Raw genomic sequence first — 26699 nt, forward strand, 5'->3', positions numbered from 1 at the left:
TCGCTCTTCCTCTTCCTCCTCTCTGCAGTCGCTTCGAAGCTGTAAGCATTTAGCATGCGGCTTGGAGACTCGTGCGCCCTCGAATGGCGGCGCCGAGGGTGGAGGAAGTGATCGACTTCTTGTTTGCGCGCGGCTTCTCTGCCGCAGCCGACGCCCTCCGCGACGACGTACTCTCCCGCTGTCCCACGAGCCAGGCGGCGGAGCTCGACCTCGACGTCGGCATCGCTCTCCCGCCTCTGAAACTTTCGACGCCATCCCTTGGCGGCGAAGGCGGCGGCGATACTGCGCGCACCAGTGCGGACTCCAGCTCTTCAGACACGTTCGTCAGCCTCGGTTCTTCGCCATTCGGTACGTTGGTTTTTTGACTCGGTTATTTGTTTGATCTCGTCGCTCATTGTATCACTTTGCTGTTTTCTGTGCGAATTTGACTTTCTTCCACCAATCTCGGCTCTCTGATGCTTTGTTGTCGCCTATTCGAGAGCCAATCTTTCAAAAAGACCTTTCTTTTTGTGTGCTTATTTCTCATTTAAAGATCAATTGCAAACGATCTTGTAATGAATCTGAGTAACTTAACCTTTTCAATTACTTTGATTTCATGGAACAGAACTTTTGAATCCCTATGGAGTCTGGTCACCTGCTCGGTCTAGATCGGATGAGGAATCAACTGATCGGCAATCAGACTTTGGGACAGCCAGAGGGTATAATAACTATTGGTATGATGATCAGATTGGAGAATATTGTGATATGTTCATCCAAACAGATTCTGGTCAATTGCACAGCGAAGACAAGTTCATCATGTCTGCAGAGGAAAAGGATCAGTTTGAGAAACAAGAAATGTTTGATTTTGGAGAAGACGGACATAGGCATAAGCATGATCATGTTGGTTGTAAGGGATCTGTTGATATGTACAATTGTCCTTTCCCAATTCGTGATTGCTGCAGTGGATCAAAGATTGATGAAAATGAGGAAGTTGCTGAAATGATTAGAAGCTCAAGCTTTGCTGTTTATGGCCGCTATCAGATCTTGGATGATCAGACAGAGAGGTTAGATGAATGTGGAGAGAATGAGGTTTGCTTCAAAAGGATACGTGAGCAGCCTGATACCATTATTCTAGAACACGATCTGTTTCATGATAGAAGTCGAGTTGAAGGTAAAGAATGCTCAGAATCAGATATCACAGAGGAAAAACTGCAGGCACTTGATCACAATGTGGTTAATGATAGTACGTGTGGAAGTGAGCTCTCTGCTTTTTATTTATGTTCTATTTATTTTGTTATCTGAACATATTTAATGATTTAGACCATCAATTTGTTAACAAAATGGGTTGGTTAATTTTGATGATGCAGACTAGATGTTTAAGTAAGAACTAGGATGTATTTCTTATTTTCTATTATAATTAGTTTACTTTTGGATTCTCTGAAAAACACTTTGGTAAAAGTTTGACATGCTTTTAGGAGACTGACCATTTATTGGGACTGTGAAAGAGATTCCAACCACCTTGTTCCATTCATTCCTGTTCTTGATGAGGTTTTGACTACTATGACTTTTTATTTCTTCCTAAGTCTCTAGTGCTGCATCATTTTGTTGATCTACCTTGAGCAATGTTAACTGTACAATAGGATGATGATTTAATTCAAGATTACTGGTCTATCCAAAGAGCAACATGTACTCTGGTTCATTCATTACATACATTTGTCACTTGGATACTAGCTATACTAGTAGTTTCCCTGCCATTGGTATTGAATCAGTCCATAATTTCTAATCCTTTATTTGAGCTTTGTTCTTTGCATATCTTACAGTGTGTTCAGACTCACTTATAAGATCTTGAGTTTGTGGTGTCTTTGGTTCTATTTAATAAAATGGCATGTTTGATTATCAGTGGTCAAATATTGGCATACTTAAGGGAACACTTTTTTGGTCGCTATTTGATTGCTCAATTTTCTAACTTCTCGGTTCCAATTTCACATATGACTCTGTAGTGTATAGCCTCAGTCAGGATAATTCTTCTTTTCCTTGTGTTATAACTCGTACCCATTCTGCTTTCCATCAATAAGAGAAATATTAGTACCCCTCTTACTAAGGGCTCCACGATACATCTAGATTATCCACTCTACTTCCTAACATCAAATTGCGGCAAACATGATCATTTTCTACCAAAGCGAAGTAATCGCCAAAGGAGTTTTTACTCCTCGAATTCCAAAATGACCGGAGTTAGCCCCTGGCAGCCCTCCCTCTACCCCTCTTGATTTCCCTTATCCCTCTCCTCTATTCGGTGGTCGTCGTCACTTCGTTTGCTCTTTTTCTTTTTCCATTACTCCAATGGCGGTGGTGTTCTATGCCTCTTTTCTCCCTCTAACTGAATATGAGGTGATGAAAGTTTCTTCTACGGGCAAAGAGGATCAAACACAACTGGAGCTGTGATCCTGGTTTTCTGTCTACTTCACCGGTTTTTCAGCTTTTCCGGCCTCCGGTGAGGCCCTCTGGTCAACAAAGGGGGGTAGCACATCAGTCAACGTTCACTAAAGGCAAGAAGCAAAAAGGAAAGCAAAAGGAAAGAAGCTTGATTGGCGGATTGGAGTGGCAAACCTCTACATAATTTTTTCTTTCCAATGGCAAAGAAGAAAAAAGGAAAGGTTTCTCCTAATAAATCTGACACAATGAATACCTCATCAATACCTGCATCAATTTCAAAAGGTTTCCAGGATTCTCCATTGGCCGGTCATTTGACTTTTGATTTGCAAGCAAACGAGGAAATTGATGAGGTGGCTGATGGATTAGATACTGCTCAAGTTTTGCCTCCACATCAACAAGTTGTAGGTCCCTTATGACCGATAAGAGGGGTTAAATTACCCTGCACAATAAAACAATGAATACCTTTTTCAAAATATCGGGCTTGCAAACAATTACATACTTAAAGAAATAATGATAGAATTAAAGAGGAGTACGAGACAAACAATTTACTTGTTGGCAATCAAAGGATTGCTACTCCAACGAAAATAAGCTCACTATGAAAATCTCCTTCTCGAACAAAACGTCGGAGGTGGAGAAATCTCGTATATGAAAATAAAGCTTGGAAGTGAAAAACAGAAAGAGATTCGAAGTACAAAGTGTGTTTTTCAAAATGGAGAAGCCCAGGGCTCTATTTATAGCCTAGTCGAAACTGGTTGTTTGCCGACGTGGCACGATCCGGGTGCCCGGACCCTCTCTGGGCGCCCCAGCATGGTAACTCTCATCTTCTCACAAATGGCTACGCAACAGATAAGGGATAAAATTTTATCCACTTCCGGGCGCTCGGACAATTGATCCACTCGACGAGGCACGAGGTGCCCTTGACCAAAGTGGTTCGGCCGCCCAAAGCAACTTCGGGCACCCGGACACTAGTCAACTCATAGTTGACTTTTTGTCCGGGTATTCCGCTCCGGCTTCGCTCACGTGGGTGATCTTGGTCATCTGGAATAGGGCTCACCCGAACTCATTTTTCGACCTTCTTGAGTAAGCTTCCGTTTCGGCTTCTCGTTTCTCAGAAAATGCCGCGCGCTTCCTTCTCGTCCGCCAACGTTCTCTTTCGCAGCACCTCGTCCCTCAGACGCATCGAGCCTGTCGACTCTCTCCCGTACTATCCTTTTCGCTAGCTGCATCTTTTACTCGACTTCTTGTGCTCCTAAGTTCTTGCACACTTAGACACAAGGATCAAACCACAACAGGACCTAACTTGACTTGGTTGATCACATCAAAACTACCACGGGATACTTACAATCTCCCCTTTTTGATGTGAGTAACCCAAGTTAAATTAGGATAAACCAAAACAAATAACAGTAAAATAACAGCTATATAATTTACAATTAATAACATGTAATGCAAAATCAAAAATGTACCCTCCCCTAGACTTAATCTTTAATTTTCCCTCTTTGATCACATTAAAAATAGGGTTACTAACTTAAAAAAATAGTAAAAATTCTAAGGGTAAAACATGGCAGTCAATAAAACAAACTCGTAAAAAAAATTTAGTAAAAGACTAGATTTGATAATATTAAATTTTTAAAAGTAACTTTATTTGTTGAAAAAATTTGAAAATTTTTGCCACTGTATAAGATTTTTATCCAGATCTGTGGAAAATTTTTCACAAAAAGATAAGTTTTATCAACATGATAAAAAAAATATTTTTGGCAGAAACATATATTTCTCAAAATAATTATTAAAAATAATTTTTCATTTTGAAAAATCTTAAAAATATTTCTAAGTATGGAGACCAGAATGTCTGATATTAGAAAAATTGATTTTTCAAAAATTGAATGTCAGATAATTTTTAATATTAAAAATTAATATTTTTTAAAGAATTTATAGAAAATTTAATAACGGTAAAAAAAATTTAAAAATATTTTCTTTAATAGAGAACATGATAGTTTATCACCTAAAAATAAAATTTTCAAAAATAACGTTGCAAAATAACTTTAAATTAAAAAATATGATTTTTGTAAAAAAATTCATAACAAATAATATATTGGTAAAATTTTTTTGAAAATTTTCTTACAAATAGGTAATGAAATCATCTTTCTTGAAAAAATTAAGATATAATTAATTTTGGACAGAAATTATACGAAACAATTTATTAAAAAACATTATACAATTTTAAGCAAAAAAATATTAAATCAAATTAAAAATAAAACATGCATAAAGATTTTAATCTAAGTATGATTTTGGAATCCAATATAGGTTCCTTTCTACTTGATTAGCCAAATACTTTTTAGGAATAAATTTTCGTGATAATTTTCTAATTTGGCCTTTATGATATCTAAAATACCAGTTAAACCTTCGATGATATTTGAAATTTCTTTTTGGAGCGTGTAAAAAATTTGATCATGAATTATCTTTTTCTAACATTTTAATTTTATCGTTTAATTTTGTATTTTCATCCATTAATTTCTCAAATTCTTCTTTTAGGTATGCATATTTTTTTTTTGACTTTACATACTTTGTTCTCTTATTATATAAGGATCTATTTAACATTGGCACAATTTTATATAATTGCTCTGGAGGAAGCTTACTTACCTGACTTACCATATCATATTTGTCAGTAGACGCTCCCCCTTTTTTACTGCTTTCTTCTGCAATGTCCCCCCTTTCATTGATGCTCATCTCCGAGGTGCTTTCGTTGTCTTCAAGTAGGTACTCGACAATTAGTGATGTTCCGGTAATCTCCTTGGTCCCAGACTCTTTTGAAGGCGAATCAGTATCTATAGCAGAATCAAATTCTTCTTCTTTTGATTGTTCGTAGAGCTCTAAGAACTTTTCCCAAAGTTCTTTTGCATAGTGGTAGTTGTCAATTGTGTCGAGTTCTTGAGCAGGAAGAACACTCAGAAGGTGGAACTCGGTCTTATCATTCGTTATGAATTTGTTGTGTTGCTTTTGAGTCCAAAGATACTCCTCGAGTTCTTTTCCATCTGTGCTTTTGGAGACTTCAAATTCAAATTTCATAGAAAGCGTTATATCAAAGTCAGTTCGAAAAAATCCCTCCATTCGTTTCCAGAATGCGAACTCCCCCTCGAACATTGGTGGGTAGATGCTAGCTCCGACCATCTCGTTGCTTCGGTCGGCAGTTAATCCTTCTGAAGCGTCCTTGCTCTGATACCAATTGTAGATCCCTTGCGGCCGGCAAGAGGGGGCGAATTGCCATGCACAATAAAACAATGAATACATTTCTCGAACTATTGGGCTTTCAAACAATTACACACTTAAAGAAATAATAATAGAATTAAAGAGGAGTATGAGGCAAACAATTTACTTGGTTGGCAATCAGAGGATTGCTACTCCAAGGAAGATAAACTCACTGAAGATCTTCTTCTTGAACAAAACGTCGGAGGCGAAGAAGCTTCGTACACGAAAATAAAGCTTGGAAGTGAAAAACAGAAAGAAATTCAAAGTACAAAGTGTGTTTTTTAAAATGGAGAAGATCAAGGCTCTATTTATAGCCCATTGGTGGAAACTGACCGTTTGCTAACGTGGCACGGTCCAAGTGCCCGAACCCTCTCCGGGTGCCCCCAGTGTGACAACTCTCATCTTCTCACAAATGGCTACGCAACGGATAAGGGATAAAATTTTATCCAGTTCTGGGCGCTCAGACCCGCTTTGGGCACCTGGACCGTTGATCCACTGGACGACGTACAACTCAGAGTTGACTTTTTGTCCGGGTATTCCGCTCCGGCTTCGCTCGCTTGGGTGATCTCGGCTATCCAGAATAGGGCTCACCCAAACCTATTTTCCGACCTTCTTGAGCAAGCTTTGGCTCCGGCTTCTCGTCCCTCGGAAAATGCCGCGCGCTTCCTTCTCGTCTGCCAGCATACTCTTCTGCAACACCTCATTTTTCGAACGCACTGAGCTCATCGCCCGTGCCATCCTTCTCTCTAGCTGCGTCTTTCGCTCGACTTCTTGTGCTTCTAAGTTCCTGCACACTTAGACACAAGAATCAAACCATAACAGGACCTAACTTGACTTTTTTTATTACATCAAAACTACCATAGGGTACTTACACAAGTCTCAGTTCTTGTCCACGTGGATGATGATCAAACACTAGCTATTGTGGAGGGTGATGAGGTGGCTAATAGCCCTCCAAGTCAACCTCCCTCAGCTTCAAACGGTGTTGCCAAAGGTCTGGGTACTGCTGCCGGTGGAAAGGGGGCTCAAGTTCCGGTTGCTTGCGAAATGGGGGCTCAAGGTTCGGCGAGGCATGACTCCTGGGCAAATGTTTTCAAAGACAATCGAAGAATGAACATGGCATCCCATTTGCAACAATCGCAGCCCACCAGAAAAAGATTGAGTTTCGAGTATGAAGACATTGAAATGGTTGAGGAATCGGTTGGTTTTTGTCTTGTTGGTTGCTTCATTGGGAGACATCCGGGTAGAGATGGTGTTGTTGTGGTTGCTTCTAGATGGCGTTCTGTATAAGTTTTACATGCACAAAAGCAGATCGGTATTCTATCGTTCGACACGAAGGAAGATTGGGACAAAGTTTTGTTTGCTAGTCCTTATTTTGCTTTTGGAATTCCTTTGTTCTTGAAGATTATGCTGAGGTGTTTTTTATTTAATGAAGATGGGCAGTATATCCACGCTTGCATTCCAATTCATAGCTTGCCTCTAGATTGTTGGTCATCGAAGGTTCTTGGTCTCATTGGCTCAGAGATTAGAAGGCCTTTATACACCAACAAACTGACTCGTACGTGGTAAAGATTGGCCTATGCTCGTCTCTTGGTAGATGTTTCAGTTTTCGATGAAAAGATCAAGACGGTACCAATTACATTGCCCACCGGAGCTCAACTTGATCTTGAGATAATATATGAAGTAATGCCTAACTTTTGTGATGATTGCCGTAGGCTAGGACACTGGAAGGATTCTTGTAAGAACTTTGGCCGGAACCCTCCTCAAGATGAGATACGTCACAATCGCTCCCAATCCGCAAGAGGAAGACCTCAATCGAGATATAGACGAAGGCAAACAACTCATCCATAGCCTCCAATTAAGTTGCTCATTCTCCTTATTGGCATTAACGGTTGTTGAAAAGACTATTCCCATGGCAGTGGAACCACCACCGACCCTAAAATTGGAGGTAGCAGCTCCGAGAGACACCGTTCCTCACCCTCAACTGGCTATGGAGACTTCCCTATTATCTGAGAGCTCTTCTGTGGGTTCGGGTCCTATGATGGCAGTTACGGTACAGGAAGATACTGATTGAAATGTGTCCTCTTCAGTCTCTCTAAGCACGGAGGATACGACTACCACAGCCATAGGCAGCAACACTTCAAGTTCTGCAGAGCAGGGAAGTGAACCGAATAACACAGATATGGCACCCTCTTCATCTCTGACTCTTGTGGGTTATCGACAAAGTGTGCAGAATTTACGTGTCCCAGCAGCCCGCTCACATGGACGATGAAGCTAGCCTCATGGAACATTAGGAGCTTCCATAAAACCCTTAAACATGGGGAGTGCAACACCTCAAACAAAAAGAGATTAAGTGATGGCGCTTATCGAAACCAAGCTCAATGAGGATACTTTGGATATCATCATGCAAAAGAAATTCTCAGGTGTGGGAATGACAAATAACTTCACTTATTCTACTTGAGGTCGTATTTTGCTCTTTTGGGATATGCACAGGGTTTCTCTGGACGTTCTTATGGCATTAGATCAATATATGCATTGACAGTTGCATTTGTTCAATTACAGGTCGGGTTTTCATGGTGACTTTTGTATATGGTTTACATTCTATTATGCATGACAACCCTTGTGGAATATGCTCACACTTCTTGGGGAGATGAAGGATGAACCTTCGCTCATTACTAGGGATTATAACTCATTATTAATGGTCCAAACAAGGAAGATGGTTAGCCGGTTACCAATTATGAATTGCAAGATTTGGAACGTTTTGTTCATACTTGTGGCTTAGTTGATCTTTGCTCCATTGGATGCCGGTTAACATGGACAAATGGATAGGTTTCTTGCAAATTTGATTGGGCTATGGTTAACTCACATTGGATTATAGCGGACTATGAGAGTTATGTGGATTTTACACCTCCCGAATGCCCTATCAGATCACTCTTGCGGTATAGTTTTGACACTTGCAAGGGAGAATGGATTCAATAAGCCGTTCAAATTTTATAATATGTGGACACAAAATGATGGGTTTCAAGACTTGGTGGTGAGTTCATGGGATGATCCTGTCTCTGGACATGCTTAATATGTACTCAAGGCAAAGCTTACACGACTAAAGGACAAGTTGCGGCAACTTGATAAACTTCATTTCCAACACATCTCAAAGCAAGCTCTAAGGGCCAAATTAGTGCTAGAGGATGCCCAACGAAGCCTTCTATATGGAGTCGAACCTCCAAGTGATTATAGGATGATGAGAAAGAGAGCCACAATACTAGCGGAGGCAGAAAATCTTTGCTATCAACAACGAGCAAAGAGTATCATCTCATGAATAGTGATAGGTGTACAAAGTTTTTCCATGACTTGGTGTTGACGGGTGATTTATATCTGACTGAAGGTCAATGCTAGAGATGTCATTTAAGAAAAATCTGTTAAGATTTCTCGTAACCGAATTCTGCTATGGTTTTTAATAACAGAATTTTGTTACGGTTTTTCAAAATAGAATTCTATTATTGTTTTAATGGGTCTATGGTTTAGGCAATATTTATAGGGATCATTATAAATCTATTATATTATGAGAATCATTGAATGTGATTTTCTTGTGTAGAGAGAATTCTAATAAAACTTCGGCCGTTTTTGTAGAGTATGCACGCCGCCGAACTACGGTAACTCTTCTTCCTCGTGTTTGCTCTTTCTTGTGCATTTTTGTCTCGTTGCTCCGTGCGATCTCTTTCTCTCTTCCTCTTCTTCTAGATACATGTCTGATGCTTTGTAGACATCAAGTGATAGAGCTCTCGGTTGGGTAGTAGTTGCTTTCTTGATGTTTTTCTTTTCTTAGATGTTGGTAGTTTTGTGATGATGTTTAGATCTGATGATGCTTTTCATGTCATAGACATCTAGAGTTGTAATAGTCTTGTGATCCCCCCCACCTCCCCAAAAAAAGAAAAACTAGTTAAGTTTATATTATAATATGTTAAACATCTTGCATTATAATGTCTGCAGGGACATATTGATGTGCAATCTTTTCCTTTGCAGTTTCTGTCCTCATTGAAGTTTGCTTGTGGTGCAGAGTATGATCCTAAAATAAAAAACGATAGCAAAGGAGATTCATATAACAGAAACATATTTTCTGTGAACAAGATGGATGATGGGGAGTTGCAAAAAGAATGTTACAGTATATCACCTTTTGAAGAGGAAGTGTACAAACAAGGTGCTAAATCTGCCCATGGAGATGGGGATTGTAGGATGTCTAACAAAGAATTACAGGAACCTGAAGCTGTTGACTTGGAATTAAAGGTTGATATTGGTGATGAGCTTCGTCTTTATAATTCTCATGAAAATGAACTAGAAATATTTGACTTGAGAATAATTCACCGTAAAAACAGGTTCGGATCCATAACTTCCATCTAGACCATTTTTGTGCAACATACGCACCTACTTCAGAAAACAAATGTGCTGAATTCTTGTGCATCAACTTCAGGACTGGCTTTGAAGAAAGCAAAGAGTTCCCAATTGTCTTAAAATCAGTTATAGCAGGCAGATATTACATTACAGAGTATCTTGGTTCTGCTGCATTTAGCAAGGTTGTTCAGGCTCATGATCTTCATACAGGAATGGATGTTTGTCTTAAGATAATAAACAACGATAAGGATTTTTTTGACCAGAGTTTAGATGAGATTAAACTCCTTAAGTTTGTTAACAGACATGATCCTTCCGATGAGCATCATTTATTGCGCCTTTATGACTACTTCTACTATCAGGTATTGTCTATGTTATTCTATTTTGAATAAAATAATTTGTATATGTTAACTCCATTTGATTGTCAAACACTGTTTCTTAGTTCCTCGTGGATGTCTAGTTCTTATTTCTTCATTTGGTATAAAATATAAAAAGTTCTTATTTGTTGTTGTTTTCTTTCTGAAACAAAAGTGAAGGGAAAGATCCTCACGAATCTATTACTAAGCAACACCTATGAATGTAGTACAGAACATGTACATTGCTTGGAATAGTTGAAAGGAAAAAATGGGAGTAACAAAATTAGGATGATAGACAGAAGAAACCAAATAAAAGAAAAGTGAAAAAATTGTAATGTTAGTAGAAATGGTGCCCTTCCAATCAGTTGTTCTTGCTACTGGACATGAAGCAGACATAATCTATCCAACTTATATTCCTCTATTAGAAGTGACATGTGCTTGTGGGCAACACCAACATTTGCAGGGCTCAGTATACCAGCAATGCACCAGCGGAACAGAAAATACATGTACCAGCTGCTTGCTGCTCATAACAGATAGTCATGCTAGTGTAAGCCAAGAAGCAGGAATAACATGTGTCCTTGGCCTTGATAATTAGCGACAAATAACTAACTCTCACCAGTGCGAACCTATAAATAATCAATCCTGCAAGTGGGGTAGGAGATTGGACTTGAGATCAGAGAACCACTGATATTCCACCCTGCTTTATTCCATATAAAGCTATTGTAGCAGTTTGGAAAGGAGAGCACTTTGGCCAACCTCATCTAGATGCTGAATGATAGCCAATACTCAAGGTTCTCCTGCAAGAATCGAAAACTTACTTTGCGTGGCCTGAGTGGTCCAGAATTCAGTAGTTGTGCAAAATCTATATTATTGTTTCATCATTTGGAAGTTTTTTTAATTGATATGGATCTGTTTATTAAATTCCAAATCTTTTGCATCTTTACAATTAATATTAAAAATTAATTAGATATCTGTAATTTTGAAGCTGTAATTAGACATCTGTATTATTAATGTCTGTTCTCTGCATCAAAGATTGGTTTTTGTATTTTTTTTTGTTGCTTTACCTCTGGATATATGCTTCCTGTTGTATATTTATCACATACTTTAGTAGCTAGCACATAATATCAAAATGTTGACTCTAATTTCTTTTGCATGCTGGTTCTTGCTGATAAACAAAGTGTCCTGATATCATCAATTAAATGCTGCAGGAACATCTTTTCATTGTTACAGAGTTGTTAAAAGCTAACCTGTATGAATTTCAAAAGTACAATCATGAGTCTGGTGGGGTGGAATACTATACATTGTCCAGAATACAGGTATGTGATTTACTTTCTATAGATCATGAGTGTGTTAAGTCGATATGAGAACTGCTTGATTGCTAAGAGCCTTAGGTAATATAACCCTCCATCTGTATCTTAAAGAGGGAACTTATGCACAAACATTATGCTGCTGCAGTTTTAAACATTTAGTCAAACGATAAGTAAAAAAATCTATGCATAGGATTTACTATGAATTTCATTATCAGCATCCTCATTGACCAAGCGTTTTGTAGACTTAACTAGGAATTGATTCCTGAATGTCTAAATATTATTTTTCCCTTGAGAAGCTATTAGGGTTTTGATTCAAAGCAGTCCTACTAGTAGGGAGAATTAGTATGCTTAAAATTGTTTCATTTCTTTGACAACGATTTGTACTATTATCCTTCTGTAACAGGATATTGCTCGACAATGTCTAGAGGCTTTATTATACCTCCATCATTTGAGGATAATTCATTGTGATTTGAAACCTGAGAATATCCTTCTCAAGAGCTATAGTAGATGTGAAATTAAAGTCATTGACCTTGGAAGCAGTTGCTTTGAGATGGACAACTTAAGCACATATGTGCAGTCTCGCTCTTATCGAGCTCCTGAAGTTATCCTAGGTCTCTCTTATGATCAGAAGATCGATATCTGGTCCCTAGGTTGCATCCTGGCTGAGCTGTACACTGGTGACGTAAGTTCCACTCTTATCTTTCTAACCTAATTTATCAAATATACAATACTACACACTTTGGTGAGGTGCATAAAAATTTTGCGTGTTAGGTGACAGTTCCATAAAAATGTTGAGATTTTCATAACAAGATCTTCTAGGAAAAAGTTACTTGTGTTCTCTACTACATTTCAGAACATATTAGCAATTGTCAGCAAAGCTTTGCTTAATTGTTATATTTTGAATAGGATATAAAATTCATAAAAAAGATTGAGCCAGAAAGCACCTAGATATTATATTTGGTAATTCTGTGGTCTTGGTTCCACCAATCAATTTGAAAATTTCAACTGTTGAAACTGTTGGCTCCACAGTGGGCTTCAAAAGTTCAAAGATGGAGGTCCAGGACGATTGTTTAGTGTCTTGCATGTTGTCGCAATGTATTGTGTTTAATTTAATCAATTTTCCAGGTGGGAATTAGTAAGTTCACTCTAATCTCGATGAGCCTCTCACAAATTGCTACAGATTGTTAAATACTTCTTCATGCTAGAACTGTATCGACACACATCAAACAAATTACAGTCTAAATTTTCTCTGCTATTCAGGTACTATTTCCAAATGACTCAGTACCCATGATACTTGCTCGGATGATCGGGATCCTTGGTCCAATTGATGAGGAGATGCTTTCACTGGGACTGGAAACAAACAAATATTTCACTGAAAAATATGATCTTTATCACATGAATGAGGTCTCTCTCCCTCCCTGAAAGATTTTTTTTTTTCCTTGTCAATTACTCATGCTAAGCTTTATATTTCATGGTGGAATCTGAGATCATATGAATGCTAGGTAGGATGAAAAAAAAAGGAGTAACAACTGCTTGTTCACCGAACATTTTCAACATAGGAACTCTTAGTCATGCCACTTAAAGCAAACCAAAACCTAAGAGCATTACAGCTGAAATCTTCCATGGCTTTGTAAGAAATGAGAAATCTATTTGCAATCATGATCAAATGCCTGTAATGTTGACATACATTTACATATTGAGTGCAGCTATCTCACTCAAATTAGCTGTCATGAATGCTTGCTTGCAATTATGTACTCTGAACTTTCGGGCACGCTCCAACTTTCTAACAAAACTGACGAACATATCCTCGTTACAGGAAACAGACCAAGTCGAGTACCTAATACCCGAGAGTTCCTCGCTGTCGCATCAGCTTCTAGATTCTGATGCCAAATTTGTTGATTTTCTTTCTTGTTTGCTCCAAATAAACCCAAGGAGGAGACCGACAGCTAGTGAAGCACTAGAACATGAATGGCTCTCCATCTCCTACCATTGACACATGAAGTGTCACTATGCAGTCATAAAGATGAAGAACTCATACTCAAGCATGTACACAGAAGATTCAACCAAAAGATTCAAATAACCCCTTTTTCTTGTAAGTATGCAGTTTGGCCAGCGCCAATTTTACAACGCGATCGTGCAAATATTACATAATTGTGTCTTTTGTGAAAGGAAAGTGTTGCGTATTTATGTAAATAATCTGTCGGATATTGTAATATTGCGGCTGAGTTCATGCTTGTCTAAGTTTTGAGGCTTTCAGTGTTTGCAGCTCCCAGAACTGATCTCTACCATTGTTCCTTCAGAGAGCAGCTGTGTTGGGTTGTGTTGGCAAGTTTTATGTAATCATGGAAAATGATTTTCTTGAGATGATATTTCAATATTTTGAACAATATTATAGTCTATTTAATTATTAAAGAAATAATTAAAGCTTTCTATTATGAAAAAAAGTTAAATATTTAGTTGTGTTATACTTTTAAATTTATCATTTTAAAATTTGTAGGTGCTAAAAAAACATAGTTTAAGGGGAACACCCTAATTTAGTTGTATATGGTAAGCTGTGGAGTAAATAACTACAAGAGAAAATACATAAGATTATATAAAAGAAATATTGTTAATTTAAATTTAAGCATATTAGATTAATATTTAAGTATTAATGATTAGGAGTGAGTAAAATTTTGATTTAACAACCGATCCAATTGATTTGAAAATTTGGTTTTATTTATTTGAAAATTTATTTATTTTAAATATTGATTATTTTAATTAAATATGTCTCATTTTGAATTTTTAAAATAATAAACCGATTAAATTGATTTTTTATTATATAATAAATAAAATTTTAAAATATTAAGATTTTTTATTTTTTTATAAAATGGATTAATTTTTTTCTAACAATTTTATTTTTTTCAAAAAAAATTAGTTTGTTTGTTTGATTTATAAAATTTGATTGGTTCAGTTGGTAAAAACAAGTTTTATTTGATTTTTCTATTCGATTCAGTTTTAATTGAATGTTTAGTTATTTTGAAACTAGGGAGTGTATTTAAAAATTAGATAAATTGAGGGTGAATTATGAAACTAAGGACTAAGTAGTATATTGAAAATAAATAAATAAACTGAAGGGCGAATACAATTTTCCGATAAAAACTAAACCGGTCCGATAAGAAATGGGCCGGTCCGGCGGGCAAAGAACCAAGCCGGGTCAGGCCCACTGACTATCTAAGACGAGCCCTTTCCGCCCCTGCAAACCTTCTTCCTGCTCTAATGGATTTCGAGGATCTCATCTCCTTCCCCACCCTCCTCTTCCCTTCTTGAAGTCCCTTCGAATCTCTCGTTTTGAGGTGCTGGAGCTGCATGATCCAGGTAATTCGTCCAAAAACCACCCTTTTGTTTCTTTGATCTCCCTCTTTTTGGTTCCGTAGCTGATTCTAGGGTTCTGAAATGTGCTTTTGAAGTTTGTTGAGTTTACAATTTGCTGTCGTTGGCTTAGGCGGTTTGTCGAAAGCTGCGGAGGAGGAAATTCTAGGTTTTTTCCTGTTCAATGGATTCGCGCCTAACGGAGGAGCGCACCACGGGCCTGGACTTGAACGCAGGGGAGCTGGAACAAGGAAGTTCGGACTCAGGTGCTGAACTTGTTTCTGATACTGGAGGAGAAGTAAGCACCAGTGCAGAATGTTTGGTTTTTCGTAACTCGGAAGGAAGCGTTTTGGCTGCTGACGGAGTCGCGGATTGTAGCGACGCTGCAGAAATAACAGAGAGTTTGAGGAATCGAGAGGAGAAGCAAAGTGGTACAAGAAATCCTTTCTTCACTGGTTGTGAAGCTGATCATACACCAGAAAGGAATGTGGTTGAGACATTGAACGTACTGGCGCTTGATGTTGAAGGTGAGATCAAGCCAGCCGAGTTTGAAAAGAGTGGTAGTGAAGTTGAAACCTTTGAGAAGCTTGAATCTTCTTTGACAGTGAAAACAAGTTTGGAGAATGCTGCACACACTGATAACTCACTAAAGGGAAGAATTCTGCTGGCAGGAAATGAAATATTTGAACGCCATTTGGCGTCTGCAGATGAATCTGAAGTTCAGGGAAAGGTAGAAATGTATTACATGGAAAGAGCAGGTGTTAGCAAGACTGCAGAAGCAATGAATGCTCATTATCCTTGTGAGAACAAAAACAAGGGCATTCAGTGTTCTCCTTGTGAAGCAAATTTTAATGGAGAGAAAGATGAGTGTTTGAAGAATGAAGATGAAGCTGAGCTTGTGGAGGAAGATACAAGGAATGAAGAGAAGCAAGATAACATGTCAAATGTCTCATTCGACAATGATTCAGTTGCTTCAGCTCTTCAGGATAAAGTCCTTGATTCAGTAGTTTTGGAGCATCATAGCCGAGTTGGCACTTGCAAACCTGAAATTAGTACATTTGGTGGAGCCCATGATCTGGGGAAGGCAGAACCAACCACTTTTGATCTTGATGGGGATGGAGTTGAGATAGCAGAGGATACACCATGTCCAGAGGGTATTAAGGTTGAGATCTCAGAGTTTAAAAATCAAACTGAATGCAAAGAGGAACCCTTATCTGATAAAGTTTGGAACCAGAAAGTTGATGAACTAACACCACCAGACGAGCATGTTGCAGTTTCTGTAGTTGATGAACCTGAAAAGAGAGCTTTTGGTGATGGAAAATTGGAAAGCAAGCTTGTTGACACAGAATGTTCATCAGGGAGTGGTTCTTCTGCCAATCATGCATTTCTGGAAGCTGACAAGTTGGAGGTTCAGGTGAATACAGGGGATGAGTGTATGGAGGCTAGTGATGGAATTGAACTTTCTGGAGATCCAGAGAAGGTAATCCAAGTGGCAAATGATGATTCAGAGATGGGCCTGGGAACTGATGCATTGGATGCAGCTGCTGAAGCTGATGGAGCACCTAGTCAGATATTACTGCAGGATGGCAATGCAATCAAACTACCTCAGGATTGCCTTTCTAGTGCAGATAAAATTGAAGGTTTACAAAAGGAGGCAGTGAATTGGAAGGTCGTTAATGAGCTATGTCATGGAACAGAAGTTTCTGTAGTCGGAAGTTCTGTTCAGAATGAAGGATCAACTCATAGTGTCTTAACTGATGATATGGAAGTTGTCTCTACGGATAATCATTACAAGGAGTCTGTTGAGTTGGATAGACCAACTGTGGCAGGTGAATCTTCCATGTTACATAGTTCTGAGAACAATACTTTTGGAACAGAGATGACTTATGTTGACTTGATTCAGAATGATCATGATGAAGAAAGCTCCATCCAGCAAAAACACTTTAAAAAGGTCGGCGTAGTGTCTTCAGATGGTGATGAAAACAATCAAGTGAATAATGATAAAATAAATTCAGATATGACTGGTCCAATTATGGAAGTAAACATTTCTGAAAAAGATCCGTTGGGTGAATATATTCCAGATGTTAGTTTCATGATTTCAACAGAGTCTGATGCAGATATAGACATTCAAGTTGTGGAAGTTGACACTGGAGATATTCACTTATTGGAAGAAGCACACATGATTGAGAGGGTTTCTGGTGCAGAAACAGAAACAGAGGAGATGGAAATTGATCGATGGAACATGAAAAATAATGAAAGTAGTGCTGCAGTAAATGATTCCATTTCAAATCCTCAAGTATTAATGTCAAAGAACCAGTTTGTTGTTGATGAAAAACTCAGTGTGGGAGATGCTAGAGTTTCCTCCTCAAATTTGGTTTTAGAAGCAAAGTCAGACCAAGATATGATGATTGATGAAGAACTCTCAAATGGTAACAAGCAAACAGTCGCACATGTTGCTGCAGAAGCTGAAATTTCAATTGAAGATATTGGCCAACATACCTGTTACTCCTTTCCTTCAAAAGATGAATACGATTTTACTATTTCTGATCTTGTTTGGGGCAAAGTAAAGAGCCATCCTTGGTGGCCTGGCCAAATTTTTGATGTATCTGATGCATCAGATTTGGCATTGAAATATCAAAAAAAGGACAACTTTCTTGTGGCTTATTTTGGGGACAAGACGTTTGCTTGGTGTGATGAATCTCAATTGAAGCATTTTGAGATACATTTCCCACAATTGGAAAAACAAAGCACTTCAGATGTGTTCACAAGTGCAGTTGATGGTACATTGGATGAATTCTCTAGACGCATAGGGTTGGGTATGACTTGTTTCTGTTTGCCTGAAGTTATCAGCATCAATTGCCAAAAGGTTGAGAATGCTGGGGTTCGTAAAGGTAGCAATGGCTATTTGCTTGACAGACCTTCTATTTTAAGCTACTTTGAACCTGTCAAGCTACTTGAATATATTAAAAATTTAGCTCAGTTCCCTGATTATGATACTGATCGCCTGAGCCTTGTGCTTGCTAATGCTCAGTTGAAGGCACTTTACAGGTCTAAGGGCTATCCAGAACTTCCTTCTTTTAATCTCTTTGATGGTGGAATAATTGACTGTGATGACGACATTTCACACTTAAATTCTGAAAGCATTGGGAAAGATTTGTTCGAGCAATCATGTCATATTCTCTGTGATTCTGGAGAACAGAGATCACGAGGACACAAAAAACAGAAGCATGTATTGGAGGATGGGAAAAAGCAAAAGAGCTTATCTGAGTTAATGCTACCTGAAGATTCTCAGCTAGAAAATGGTGTGATAATTAAATCTTTTATTGAAGCTGATCATGATTCAGTTCCATGTTCTTCTAGCAAGAGGCACAAGATTATTGACATTGATTCATCTGACTCAGCAAGAAGTAAGAAGAGAAGGCCAGAGTCAATAGGAGATATGGAAATGTGCCTACCATCACCAGCTATTAAAAGTTCTTTTAAAGTTGGAGAGTATATACGTCGTGTTGCTAGCCAACTTACTGGGTCTTCCTCTAATCTTAGGACTTCTAACGAGGCATCTCTGAAGGTCTGTAAAGGGGATAGTGTATATGATGATTTTGCGTCTGATAGTTTTGGGGATACTACGATGGAGAGCCCAAGTTTTGAACTAGATGATTCAGAGTATTATGCCTCTCCAAATGAAATGTTCTTGCTGCTGCATTTGGCAGCCAGAGATCCTATTGAAGGGTATGATTATCTATCTAGTCTAATCAGTTTCTTCACTAAATTTAGGAACTACTGTGTTTCTTCTTCTGCTAGTGAAGAGAAACATCTTGAGGAAGAAAGAGCTGAAAAGGATAAGAAACGGAGAGTTGAAGCTTTGTCGGTTTTTTCTGAGATGATAGAAACTGATCACATGATGGATTCTTACTGGTCTGACTTGATATCTCATAACCGCCCTACTAAAATCGAAGTCGAAGTTCATGCTCCGGCTCAAAGGAAAAAGAGGAAAACTTCAAGACAAACATCTGCTCTGATTTCTGTTCCTGTTGTACAAGCCACAGAACATATTCAAATTGGAATAGCTTGTCCCACTATGAAGCAAGTGCTATCCTCAGATAGGCCCATAATCAGTGTCAATGCAAAGATAGTCGATAGGTGTATGCCTACAGCTTTGGTTTTGAATTTCAATAAATCCAGTCCTCTTCCTTCTGAAGTTGATCTGATTAGGATTTTCTGTCGCTATGGGCCCATAGTGGAAGTAGCAACAGAAGTTCAACAGGAGAGCAACAGCGTCAAACTAATTTTTAAGCGGATTACTGATGCCGAGATGGCGTTTAGTAGTGCCAGAAAATATGGATGGTTTGGGCCATCACTTCTCAGTTATCATCTCAGATATCTATCGTCAACACCAGATACTTTTGCTGACATCCAGCAATCAGACAATTATGCTGCACTACCAGAACATAGCAACTTGGAAACTCCAGGTAATATCTGTTTAATTATGTCTAATGTTTTTCTAGAAGCCAATGTTTTAAGATACAAACAATATAGCACTCATCAAAAGCAGCAACATAAACAGTCTTCATTCATTGCCAGGGAATGATTCTGATTCCAATCTCAAAAACAAATGTGATGCAGTATCTATGGAGAGTCTCTGTGCAGACATCCCTTGTGACCATCCATCAGTATCTAATGCTTATATAGACACTAATTCCCAGAACCAAAGCGAACTAGTATTCGCTGGGAATGGTAGAACAGACACTACTGCTGTCCTTCATACATCTGCTTCTGATACTTCTCCAAACAACAGTCTCCTGATGCAAAGTGATACAGCGATCACAGAGGAGAGCAAGACAGACTTTTCTGGTGACCATCTGTCAGTGTCAGTTGCTTCTCCAGATTCTGATGTCAAGAACCAAGACAATGCAGTACTTGTGCAGAGTAACACTGATGCCAACCTTCCTCGTGACATCCATCCACCGACATCTAACATTTGTTCAGATACTGATCTCCAAGACAAATATGATACAGTATCAGACATAATTCTCCAAGAAAATAGTGATGCCTTAGTCAGATCCACCGACTCTGACATTCACAATGAACTTCATCCTTGTATATATGAGGTTCTGCCTGATAATCTCGATGACAAAGGTGATGCAGTAATGATAGAGAGCAGGCCAGTTGCTTCTCTAGATTCTGATATTCTGAACCAAGGTGATGCAGTACCCTTGGATAGTGACACGAACGATCTTCCCTGTGATCTTCATTCACCAATATATGACACCTCTGCTGATACCAATCTCCAAGAAAAGCATGAAACAGTGTCAGACACCACCATTAGTGATGTTATAGTTAGAGATTGTGCTGGCATTCACAGTGAACTTCGTGCTTCCATATCTGATGCTCCAATACTTAATGATCTCCATGCAAAAAGTGATGCTTTACTGATAGAGAGATCAGTTACATCTCTAGATTTTGATGTTCAGACCCAAAGTGATGTAGTACTCAATGAGAGTAGCACCATCAGCCTTCCTTGTGACCGTCATCCGTTGAGGGCCGGCTCTTCACAAGATCTCCATGAAAAATGTGAAACGGTATCAAACATCAACATTGATGAAAACAGTAATCTTGTAGTTAGAGACGACAATAACTCTGACTCTGGCAGTCAACATCATGCTTCCTTACCTGACGCGGTACTGATAGAGAACAGTGAGATACAACTTCCTGGTAGCATTCACCCATCATTTTATATTGCTTCTACAGAAGCCGGTCTTCAATGTGAAAGTGATCCACTACTCACAGAAAGTAGTAATGTCAGTTCTTCCAATACTATCCATGGATCAACACTTGATGCTTCTCCATACTCCGAGCCATGATAAACTAGTGATGCAGCACTAGTCGAGAGTTGCAACTTGGATTTTCCAGGTAAGATTCATCATGTACACATAGTTCTCATCTCCCAAAACTGATCACAAGGAGAAAAACAAGAAGAGATTTTTCACTTACATTGCATTCCGTTCAAGTTCAAATTAGTATTTCCGTTCAAGTTCGATTAGTATATCCAAATAATTTGTTCCTTTGTTTTGTTGGATTGCTAGTCTAGCTCAAACGTCTCTCTAGGATAGGCATGGCAATGTGAAATAGAACTTTGACACCTAATAGTTGTGATTTATGGTTTGCTGTTTTTCCAAATATAGGTGGGGTCAGCTATGTTTTCCAAATATACATGCTTATGCAAATTCATGCTTTCCATTCAGCAAAAGCAGATAGAGTTGTCTTGAACCTTATGCAAGGTGTAGGGGAAGAACTAGTTACAAGAGTTGCAGATGTGGATGATCAAGATGGCTAGATCATCTTCAAAGAGTTCATGCCGATGTGTCATTAAGGTATTATCTCTCTGCTTGATTTATCTCAGAAACTCCTATGGAGCAATTAAGTGCATGTTGTATAATAGATGTAATCTACTTTATCTTGAGAAAATTAATACAATGTTGAAGCACGCATCTTCATGCTTCATCTAAAATATTTTACGGTGCTATCTGAATTCCTAACATGATTGATTGTCATTACTATAGTTATTAAGCCCCGACTGGACCGGCTTGTCGACTGAGAATAACTAGACTCGGGTCCTTCATCAGGTCGGTTTTCTAATCAGATGGATAAGCAATTGAATTGGTCAAAAACAGCTTGAATTGCCCAATTCTATAAATTTGTTACAAATATCAGGTGCAAAAACAAGAAAGAATCTAAAATGAGAAGAGTCAAGAGTTAAACCACATATTTGCCTGGCTCCATACACCTTGTAAAAAGGTACATCAGCCATGTCCAAATTCACTTCTCTCACCTTCTACTGGGCATGCTGCTGGCATCTATCTTGGGCTGACCTTCTCGATTCCTTTGACTCTTTCACTCTCCTATTGCTTTTCGCCTAATCTAGCAACAAACTTGAGACACTGCATAGCGTGATGGATGACTGAACATGCAAGAGAACTGGGGCTCACAATGAATTCCTAATGATAGGCTACGGGATGGTGCGATATGGCAATAGGAAGGGACACACAGAAGAGAGGAGGGGAAGAGACAAGGATGAAAGTTCACGAATGTCAAGAGGATGGGAAAAAAAAAACTTTTCCCCTAAGTTAAATTTTAGTTTAAAATTTATCTCCTTTTTTTGAAAAAAAAAAATTCAAGCATTCAGATTTCGTCCTATTAGTCTTGGAAGAAATAGACGGCCTTCTTCTCTGACAACGTATGCACGTTTAGTTCCACTTCCAAAATATTTGTCCCAATTGAGAAATAGAGTGTGAGGGTCAAAAAGTAGATACCATGATCATAAACTTTGCACAAATGCAGTGGGTTTGGTTGAAATGTTATGGTTGGATAGTCGACCATTGCCTCGCGCTCATACTACTTTATTTTAGTATTCCATCTTCTGAGTCGCAATTTCCGATTGACCTCGTCAAAACTAACTTGGATTCAATCGGTGGCTTCTATTGGTGATGAACTACACCAAAACTGGCGTCCGTTTCTCAAATTACACTTGATCAGTGATGGCTTCAAGAACAGTGCCCAGATCAGCAAAACTCGACTTAATCCCAGAAAACAAGAACGAAATGTAACTCAGAAGATATCAAATACAAACAAAATTAACAAGAATGGCTTGTAATTTCATAGAAGCACAAACGCAATAATCTAATAACAAGTTCAGGCTACCTAGAGTATAGAATGAGCTTCGAATGCATGATACAATATGCAACTCGAGGGAAAGAGAGATCATAAGCCAGATAATTCTACATTTTGAACAAGTGCCATCGTTTGAACATCAAAAGCTTGAAAACTAGCTAGTACAAAAAATCAGGCGTCTAGCAACTGAATAGGGAGATAAACTAGCCCCACACTATAATTTCCTTTCGAGGTAAACCACAATTAGAGTCCAAAAGTATACTGGGAGAAGTTAACTGACGGCACAATACATGGAAATCAATTGTCCCTGTTAGCACGAAGAATGCAAAAGAGGCAATCGGGTTTTTGTACCCGAACCGTGCTTAATTACGACAACAATGATGCAATTTACCAAATTAAATTATTATTTTTTATTTCATTAAACTTTTTTTTTTTATGAATATGAATGACTATATAAATACAGACAACTAACAAGATAACTCCATGTACTAGGTTTTATGATTCTTTATACAGAACAAGGTGCTTCGCAGTCACAAAATTGCCATCATTTCTCAATTCTCAGCTACCTACATCAGTTTAGCTCATCATACTAGTAAAGCTGCATTGTCGATGAATCAGAGCTTTCGACAATTTTATCATCCATATTTTCCAAGGTATAATTTCTTCTTCAGTGCACATCGCATGAAATAGAAATGATGTCGATCCCGAAGGAAAGAAAGTAGAAGTAAATTAGAGCCAGCCGCATGGATTATGAACATGGCCATTGTTTGGAGCTCGAGCAAATGATTACCACTTCCTATGGTAATCGAGTTCCAAAAGACAGGAAGAAAGAGCTTCCCTTGCGAGCCGGTTATTCGATTCCACATATAGCACATCTTCGAACAGGCTCTTAGCCTGTTGCAGAAGCTTCAGCTTTTCCCCTCTGTTGTTTCGACGCAGGTTGGATCGCTGCTGCAAGGCCACACCCCATCTGTACAAGGCTACATCGAATATACTTGTCTAAGATATGTGATCTTTTAGAAATATGGCTGGCTGAGTACGGAAGAAAAAAATTGGCACGACAAAACAAATAATATATAGTTTCAGTTGAAGTACGAGGTTACAAATTATTGGAACTGAAAACATGTTTCTGAAATTATTATTTATGGTTTACTGAAAAGCTAAGTCACGACTGGGGATCGAATTCATAACTGACTTTGGAAGGACATATGTAGTCCCTGTCTCTACGAGGATGCAGGTTCTCCTTTTCAGGGTAAACATGAACAAATTGATTGCTTAACTGAAAACTAGTGTTAGATTCAAGATTCAAGGTAAACTAGAACGTGCATCAAATGTTTGGAGGACAAAACCTGAATAACAGAACATGATTTAACTTTGAATTGCGTGGTGCTTTCGAGATTAAAAGGCCAAAACTAAAGCAGAAACTAAAATATGGTATAACTGCCATTGAGGCAAAAATCATAAGCCATGGCGGGAACGTGAAACTCAAAGATGGAACATGATAGCTGATAAACCAGAAGTAAGCTTCTTAAATCTTCCCTGCAATCTTTTTCAGGTTACAAGGCCATTGAGTTAAAAAAAAATAATGAAATGTTTTTTCTCTCTCTTGACATAAAAGCTTACTGTTTGTGATTTTGTAGTGAGCCCTATAAGGAGTTCCCTAGTATATGGAAAAACAAAACAGATCAAGAAGAGATAAAGGTCAAGGTTGATATGCATGGTTTTATATTGGCATCATTTTAGGCAATGATATTTGACTTTAAGTGATAACAAACAGCGTTTTGATGTTTAACAACAAAAGGTTTTAGATCACAATCAGAACTCCAGTTCTTGAATCATAATATCAGTATATCACGTGTCTACGTCTCTCCTACACATTTAGGGATGCTCTATTATAATCTAAAGTTGAAGATAAATACTTGAATACAAGGTAAAAAATGGCAGCTGTTTGAGATTGATTCATGAGCCAAGTCGTATAAGATTTGATACCTGACGCTCCCAAAAAAATTAAGGTTCTATTGAGCATGTTGGACTGTATAAACCAATATTAAAGTTTGTCTATGTCCTTATTCCATCAACACTTAATAATCAAAGGGCAAGGGGAAATGAATTCATACCATCTGGAGCATAAGCATTGCTCTTAGTCACAATAGCGTCAAATTTATCTATTGCAGCCATGTATACCTTGTCAGCATCAGCAGCTGCTTCCTGTACATGTAGAATTACTTATTATTGAACAGAGAGAAAGAGCTACATGAAGTTCCAGAGTAGCAAATTAAGAAGCAGCCACAACATTATATAGTTGGTGTATAATAAAAAAAAAAAAATCCTCTAGATAGCCAAAACTAATATTTCCAGAAGAACAGATTCACAGGGTGGAATAAGTTTACTCAATGTTGGCATGGTAAAAGAAGAATATCATCAACAAAGGAAAGGAGTCTATATATTGTCAAATTTTCTCATCATATCATCATTCGCTTGCTACATAAATAAACCATTTAATTTTGAAAAAGGAATAGCAACAAGTCATGTCTCCCAATTTTGGGGGTTGGCTAATTGAATCCCAGGCTGCTATCAAAGCTTTTACCGTGTCAACGAGAAAAGAAATTCAACGTGTAAAAATTCAGATTTCCTTTGGTTTACACACACAATAACTGATGCAGGCTGACCGTGACCTTGTTATGGTCTTTGGCTGACTGCAACTTTGATAGTATAGTTTATGACTCTTTAGCATCAAATTTAACTGGAAAGACAATTATTAAAACAACATACGCAACATAAAGGTTCATGCACGTTGAGTTTTTTCGCTCATATTCAGACTAGTGACTTACTGGTCCAATATCTGCAATCAATTGTGCACGATATGACAGAGCAAGACCCCAATTATATAGAGCTCGAATATCACTCCCATCAATTGTCAAAGCCATTCTATACTTTCTTCCTGCCTTACCTAGCAGTTCTTCACACTCCTCACAAACATCAGTAAGGGCAGAAGTAAGGTTGTCTCTGCTTAAGATTCTTGTATCCAATTTCTTACCTCTTAAAACAGTTGACTTTTCATTTAGAATGACATCACTTTTGGATAAGAGAGCTCTCAGTTGTTTGCTAATCTTCAATTTTAGTTCTCCATGCAAAAGATAAGCATTACCCAACTGACCTACAGCCAGCAAACTCATTGGCTTCAAATGAACAGCCACAGAAAGCAATTTCTCGGATCTGTATAATAAGGCATCTAATGCTGCTTCATCGGTTTGAGACTTCATATATATCCTAGCCTGCCTTAGAAGTTCTGAGGCTTCTTGGACATTTTGATCAAAATCACCATCAGTTGAATGCGTTGAAGAAAACGAAGATGCAATCTTGCCTTTCCTAACACCGTCAATTGGATAATCAGTTTTCACTCCTGAACCACTGAGATCATTGCCAAATTGGTTGTTAGAACCAATGCTACTTATGCTTTCATCCTTTAAATTGCTACCATGATATTCATCAGAATGCAAATATGACTTATTGTGTACCTCAAATTTCTGTTCTAACATCAATGATTCTGCAGTTTCTTTGAAGAAGTCTATATTTTTTGTAGCTTTCTGGTTTGAATTACTACCCATAGAAGTATGCCCATCATTCCGAATGGCATCTTCATAATGATGCCTGAAAACCATTTTCTGGTAGTGTTCTTTCTTTGTCTTGAACCGAAAACTTGCATTCGGATTGTTGAGTTCTTCATCAAATGGCAACATATCGTCCTTATATCTTTGATCTCCGGTGTCTTCGAATTTCTTCACATCACTGACTGATCCACTATTTTGATTTGCTGCTGCGCCCTCTGCGACTCTTAAGGGTTCTTGTGATTTTTCGAGATTCGGATTAACAGACTTTTTGCTAGATAAATTTACACCATTTCCACTTATCACAGTTGATGCTGCAATATCACTCGCTTCAGTCTTTTCAACAACTGAGACTCCTGCCCGACAGCTCTACC

At 38.3% G+C, this 26699-nt stretch overlaps 3 protein-coding genes across 9 annotated transcripts in view; 2 read left to right on the forward strand and 1 right to left on the reverse strand.

The window, feature by feature from the left end:
• On the forward strand, window positions 1–14079 carry LOC121984626 (probable serine/threonine-protein kinase dyrk2). 6 transcript variants are annotated; one of them, XM_042537662.1, is made up of 8 exons: window positions 1–348; window positions 605–1234; window positions 9707–10022; window positions 10118–10397; window positions 11600–11707; window positions 12105–12383; window positions 12962–13105; window positions 13518–14079. In XM_042537662.1, the coding sequence occupies exons 1-8, from the start codon at window positions 84–86 to the stop codon at window positions 13692–13694; spliced, it is 2199 nt and encodes a 732-aa protein (XP_042393596.1). In that variant the 5' UTR covers window positions 1–83; the 3' UTR covers window positions 13695–14079. The 6 variants fall into 6 exon arrangements, with proteins under 6 accessions (XP_042393596.1, XP_042393595.1, XP_042393598.1 ...); XM_042537661.1 differs by having other exon boundaries at window positions 9707–9933; window positions 10023–10397; XM_042537664.1 differs by having other exon boundaries at window positions 605–1222; window positions 9707–9933; window positions 10023–10397.
• An 846-nt stretch (window positions 14080–14925) lies between these two features.
• Window positions 14926–21557, forward strand: LOC121984627. Of its 2 annotated transcripts, none has more exons than XM_042537668.1 (4): window positions 14926–15055; window positions 15183–19518; window positions 19631–20959; window positions 21292–21557. In XM_042537668.1, the coding sequence occupies exons 2-3, from the start codon at window positions 15234–15236 to the stop codon at window positions 20908–20910; spliced, it is 5565 nt and encodes a 1854-aa protein (XP_042393602.1). In that variant the 5' UTR covers window positions 14926–15055; window positions 15183–15233; the 3' UTR covers window positions 20911–20959; window positions 21292–21557. The 2 variants fall into 2 exon arrangements, with proteins under 2 accessions (XP_042393602.1, XP_042393603.1); XM_042537669.1 differs by lacking the exon at window positions 21292–21557 and adding an exon at window positions 21232–21250.
• A 1618-nt stretch (window positions 21558–23175) lies between these two features.
• Window positions 23176–26699, reverse strand: part of LOC121986764 — a 4377-nt gene continuing 853 nt past the window's right edge. The window contains exons 3-5 of the mRNA XM_042540705.1: window positions 25549–26694; window positions 24835–24925; window positions 23176–23697 (exon numbers count right to left, since the gene is read on the reverse strand). Coding sequence (XP_042396639.1) covers window positions 23504–23697; window positions 24835–24925; window positions 25549–26694 — 1431 coding nt within the window. The 3' untranslated portion in view covers window positions 23176–23503. The remainder of the gene's footprint in view (window positions 23698–24834; window positions 24926–25548; window positions 26695–26699) is intronic.

The sequence above is a fragment of the Zingiber officinale genome, chromosome 5B, assembly GCF_018446385.1.
Source record: "Zingiber officinale cultivar Zhangliang chromosome 5B, Zo_v1.1, whole genome shotgun sequence".
Classification (NCBI taxonomy): domain Eukaryota; kingdom Viridiplantae; phylum Streptophyta; class Magnoliopsida; order Zingiberales; family Zingiberaceae; genus Zingiber; species Zingiber officinale.

Bases quoted from the DNA above. Each gene is read 5' to 3' on its own strand.
- LOC121984626 (XM_042537661.1), top strand. From the start codon at position 84: ATGGCGGCGCCGAGGGTGGAGGAAGTGATCGACTTCTTGTTTGCGCGC. The intron at 1,235-9,706 runs GTGAGCTCTCTG...CTTGTGGTGCAG, and splicing joins TAATGATAGTACGTGTGGAA to AGTATGATCCTAAAATAAAA. The intron at 10,398-11,599 runs GTATTGTCTATG...TAAATGCTGCAG, and splicing joins ATGACTACTTCTACTATCAG to GAACATCTTTTCATTGTTAC.
- LOC121984627 (XM_042537668.1), top strand. From the start codon at position 15,234: ATGGATTCGCGCCTAACGGAGGAGCGCACCACGGGCCTGGACTTGAAC. The intron at 19,519-19,630 runs GTAATATCTGTT...ATTCATTGCCAG, and splicing joins TAGCAACTTGGAAACTCCAG to GGAATGATTCTGATTCCAAT.